The following is a 5,105-nucleotide window of genomic DNA, read 5'->3' on the forward strand; positions in this document are numbered from 1 at the left end:
GGCAACCAGTACACCACCAGCAGACCGTTCGGCAGCGCTGGGGGTGGGGCCCAGAACGACAACCAGTACAACTCCGGCAGACCGTTCGGCAGCGGTGATGTTCAAAATGGCAATCAGTACACCACAAGCAGACCGTTCGGGAGCGGTGGAGTTCAAAACGGAAACCAATACAACACTGACAGACCGTTTGGCAACGGTGAAGTTCAGAATGGTAATCAGTTCACCACCAGCAGACCTTCCGGCAATGGCGAAGCCCTGAGCGGGAACCCGTTCAGCACAGGCCTCCCTTTCAGCAGCGGTCCAGCCCGACCAGGCGGCCAGCGTCCCAACCAACCCCAGGGCACCACACCGCGGCCGGTCGGCGCGGGCGGCGCGGGCGAGCGCGACCTGCTCGTCAACCCCGAGGGGTGCGGCATCCGCAGCGACGACCGCATCATCGGCGGCAACACGACGTACGTCATGGAGCTGCCCTGGATGGTGCGGCTGGGGTACACGGGTGAGTACTGTACAGCCTGGGGCGGGCCGGGGTCTTGGGGGAATCCGGTTGGGCGATATGACAACCTCTTCTCTTTCGCCCAGGGCGACGTGGCATTTCCTACCGGTGCGGAGGCTCGCTGGTCAATCACCGATACGTGCTCACCGCGGCCCACTGCGTTGCCGGCGATGCACCGTAAGTAGGGTTGAGAGTCCTGGAGAGTTTCCGGAAAATTCCTGTAAAATTTCCAAAAAGGAAAATTCAGGGAAAATTAAGGAAAATTACCACGATCCCGGAAATTTTCAGTTAATTGTTTTCGCAAATTTACGGAAATTTACAACACTAACCGTAAGCGTACGCGCACCGCTCGCGCGCCGCGCTCCCGCTCGCCCCGATGCTCAACCCCGCCTTCTCCCCAGTGTCCAGGTGCGCCTGGGCGAGCACGACGAGGACAGCGACCGCGACTGCTCCATCATAGCTGGCACGACCATCTGCGCGCCGCCCGTCGTGGATGTGCCGATCGAGCGCGTCATTCAGCACCCGCAGTACTCGAGCGACTCCAAGTCCCCGAACTACCTGAAGAACGACGTCGCGCTGCTGCGGCTGCGCACACCCGTCACGTTCACAGGTGGGTTGCCCCGACGACGGCCGCCCCTCTGCGAAGGCGACACGGCGAGGTCCCCAAGCTGTCAGCCGCCGCCACCCCGACTATCGTGCTGACTGCTGACCTTGTTTCTGCCAACAGAGGCCGTCAAGCCCATCTGCCTGCCGCAGACTGGGGGAGCGCAGGTGGCACCGGGCAAGAGAGCCGTCGTCGCCGGCTGGGGCAAGGACAGGAACCGAGGAAGCAGTGAGTACCCGGGGCTCAGCCCTTGCAGTTAGTAAACCTCTGCGGCATGACGCCGTGCTAACGCCGAACTAACGCCTCGTCTCTGTCCCGCAGCCGGCACCCGCCTGCTCATGAGCGCGAGCGTGCCGCTGTGGACCGTGCCCGACTGCGCGCGCGTGTACCAGTCGCGCGGGGTGCAGGTCGGCGCGAGCCAGCTGTGCGCCGGCGGCACCCGCGGCGTCGACTCGTGCCAGGGCGACAGCGGCGGCCCGCTCTACCGCGCCGGGCTGGTCCACGACCAGCCGCGCGCCGTGCAAGTCGGCATCGTGTCCTTCGGACTCTCCGAGTGCGCGACGGAGGGCGTGCCCGGCGTCTACACGCGCGTCGAGAGCTTCATGCCCTGGATCGTCAGCAACATGGTCTAGTCCGTCGAGCGTTGGGCCCCAATCCTCCTCATCCCACTATTTTCACTTCTATTTATGTACTACCATCACTGGTCGATGTTTTACAGTATTTCATTAGGTTTAATGACAATGGCAGCACCCGTATTACCATGCAAACAAGAAACAAGAAAAAAAGTAAACACACAATAAAAATCAGGAAAACAAATACAGGCAAGTTTTTCTGTTGTTATTTAAAGCCTTGTCGACCTTCACATTTGTACACACATTTGCATGCGCACTTTCTTTGCCCTCATAATTTGCTCTGCCATCTGAACCAAACTGCGTAGGGCCCCGTGGGTTATCGACAGGCACGGGGGTAGCTGAGCGAAGTGCGTTGAAGACATGAGATGTAACTAATAGGGCGAAACAGTAATAAATGCAAGGGTAAAATCGCCCAGTAGGTAGGCAACCCGTTCCTCTGCTACTTATTGGGCTACGACGGGCGGGGTGAGGCGAGGGGGAACGGAGGGAGGGGGGCGAAAAATGCTACAGTTTTATAATAGTTTCCGTACGCGTTTGACGTCATTGCGTGGCTGGTTATGACGACGTGCGTGCGCCCCGCGTGCGCGGCGTGAGCGCGCACATGCACGTACCAAACCAGACCAAACGTGGGAAACTAATGAAAGGGTCCCTTCATGACGTCACCACAACCCCACTGGAATGCTGCATCCCCACTCTCGGCGGCCCGGCCCGGCCCCGGCCCCCCTCCTCGCTGCGGAGCGCTCAGCGGCCGGGCCCCACATGGGACTAAGTAAGGCAGTCCTGAGCACACACCTCTCGCGAGCGGAGCCTCATCATATCATCTGTCTCGACAGCCATGCGGAACTCACTGAGCGCCGCGTTGTGGTTGGCGGCAGTGTGCGCCTGTCTAAGTGAGTGCCATGGCAGCCCTCTCGCTTGTGATTTAAACTTTTGGCGCGCTGCTTTATTGCGGGGAAAAGTATTAATTGTGTCTGGCAGAGCCGACGCTACGCTCCGTCTGACCCGCGCTATGCCGCGCACTCCATGCCCTGCCCCAACTCACGCCTCTCGCCCTGCCTCTGCCTTGCAGCGCGCGCCGAACGCACCTGCTCCTCGCACGAGTCCTGCATCGAGCTGACGCAGTGTCCGGAGCTGGCGAAGCTCCTCCCGCGCCCGGGCGGCAACCGCAAGCCCAGCGCGTCGGACCAGGAGCGGCTCCGGGCGGCGCACTGCGGGTTCCAGGGCAGCAAGGCCAAGGTAAGGCTCGGGGGCCGGCCGGCCGGCGTACGCCCCGGGAGGATGCCGCGAGTGCGCAGTACGGGCAGAACCGGTATCCAGGTGGGCGACTTGGCCGGGGCCCGGTTCCGGGGCCCGGCTGCGACGCCCGCGTCAAACGGCCACGTTTGTTTTTGTCGCTCTCTAGGTGTGCTGTGTTCTGCTGCCCACCTACAAAGAGTGCGGCCCGACCACCATCCCGGACAAGATCATCAACGGCAACCAGACCCAGGTCATGGAGTTCCCCTGGGCCGTCCGCCTGGGCTACCGCAGTGAGTGCCACCCCTCGACCTAACCTGCTCCTGCTCCCTGCTGGTGCTGTAAGGCACGTACCGAGTGTAACAGAGGAGGGGCGCCGGAAGTACTTTGCGCTGCGGTGGGAGGGAGAAAGCCAGCCGAGGAGGGAGAGCTGCGAAGCCTGTGTTCGTTACAACTAAACACCCAGTTTTTACGCTGGCAACCAATTTTTGGTGCCCTGATCCGACGTCCCCCTGTGCTGTTACACCCGGTACGCGCATGCCCTCGGGTTCCTGCCGAGGCTGCCGCGGCTTCTGCTCACTACCCCCGCGTGCTCCTGTGCAGGTCCGTACGGCGGCACCGCCTACCAGTGCGGCGGCGCGCTCATCTCCAGCCGCTACGTGATCACCGCGGCGCACTGCACCGAGAAGTCCAGCCCTCCGTAAGTAGCCAGGACCAGAGGGATCGACCACCCTGGAGTACACTTGGAGTACACGTGGAGTACGACCGGAGTACATCCGGTACATCTGGCATACCTCCGGAGTACACACGGAATACATCCGGAGTACACCCGGAGTACTGCCAGCCTGGGACACAGGAGCGCACTCGAGCCTCGAGCGCACCAGTTGTTGACCGCCCGCCACGGCGGCGCATCCTTGGCGCCTTCAGGGCCCCGCGTAGGCACGCCCGGGGGGCGCCGCGGGCGGGCGGGTCGCCTACCCCGCGCTCGTCAGGGGCTCCTCCACGCTCACTTGTTGCCGTCCTCCTGCTGCAGGGTGACGGTGCGCCTGGGCGAGCACGACGCGCGCACCGAAGTGGACTGCTCCATCCTCGGCAACACGTCGGTGTGCGCGCCGCCGGCGGTGGACGTGCGCGTCGAGGAGGTCATCTCGCACCCCGAGTACGTCAAGAGCACGCGGCGGCGCGACGGCCTGTGGAACGACATCGCGCTGCTGCGCCTCGCGCGCCCCGTCGAATTCACCAGAGGGGTGGCGCCCGTGTGCCTGCCCAACGACATGCCCCGCGGACAGGCCGAGAAGGACCAGCTGATGAGGGAGCAGAAGGGCTTCACGTTCACCGTCGTCGGCTGGGGCAGGATCGGAAAGGACGAGGACGGTGAGTCCCGCCAGCGGCTGCATTGAATACGACGTTACTTAGGGATCGCCCGGACAGTACGGCCGCCATTCGCCGTCACAAAGTCTTCCAAGTTCAGCCTCCGTAGCCTCAGTAAGCTCTCAGAGCGCCTGTTAGGTAGGCAATATCTTGTCTGCAGCGCATGCGTGTACTGCGGGATGGCCTACCCTGAGCCTCACAGGCGCCGAGCTCTCAGAAATAGCCGAAGCCGAACGAATATGAGAAAAACTGATGTACTGTCTGGACGGTCCCTTGTTTTAGGGGTGGCCCTGCCTCTCTTACTGATACTATCACATGAGGGTGTCGGGATGAGGGTGAGGTGGGCGTTCAAAACCCTCCTGTCCCCCCCCCCCATTGAACAGCCTCTGATTAGCTTAAAGTACTACTACACGGAAAAAAAAAGATTCGCTGAGCCAGCTAATATATTGACTGGTATCTGGACAAACAAGCACATAAACTTCTGTAACCACTATATTGTCTACTCTAATCAATCATTGGCTGTGCCTTCATACAACTTATCTTTGACTGGCACAGCCAATGATTGATTAGAGTAGACAATATAGTGGTTACAGAAGTTTATGTGCTTGTCTGTCCAGATACCAGTCAATATAGTAGCTGGCTCAGCGAATCTTTTTTTTCCGTGTAAGTCAAAACGAAAACTTGTAACAACCATCTGATAGTAGGGCTACTTTCACCCGCGTTTACTCCTAGAAAAATGGAAATAACTCGGATGGGATGGGGAGGGGGGGGG

The 5,105-nt window shown here is 60.7% G+C and overlaps 2 protein-coding genes across 2 annotated transcripts; both read left to right on the top strand.

Moving 5' to 3' along the window:
• Positions 1 to 9: 9 nt before the first annotated feature.
• On the top strand, positions 10 to 1,913 carry LOC113203229 (melanization protease 1-like; the record flags this gene model as incomplete). The annotated part of the gene is given in 5 exon segments (XM_052265860.1): positions 10 to 496; positions 580 to 670; positions 895 to 1,103; positions 1,221 to 1,325; positions 1,419 to 1,913. Coding segments are annotated over 5 exon segments (1,203 nt in total), but the record flags the coding sequence as incomplete, so codon positions are not given.
• Positions 1,914 to 2,471: 558 nt separating this feature from the next.
• Positions 2,472 to 4,336, top strand: LOC113203191 (serine protease easter-like; the record flags this gene model as incomplete). Its single annotated transcript, XM_052265862.1, is given in 5 exon segments — positions 2,472 to 2,619; positions 2,799 to 2,965; positions 3,132 to 3,255; positions 3,566 to 3,662; positions 3,996 to 4,336. Coding segments are annotated over 5 exon segments (784 nt in total), but the record flags the coding sequence as incomplete, so codon positions are not given.
• Positions 4,337 to 5,105: the final 769 nt, after the last annotated feature.

The sequence above is a fragment of the Frankliniella occidentalis genome, unplaced genomic scaffold (genome assembly GCF_000697945.3).
Source record: "Frankliniella occidentalis isolate FOCC.00 unplaced genomic scaffold, Focc_3.1 Scaffold31, whole genome shotgun sequence".
NCBI lineage: Eukaryota > Metazoa > Arthropoda > Insecta > Thysanoptera > Thripidae > Frankliniella > Frankliniella occidentalis.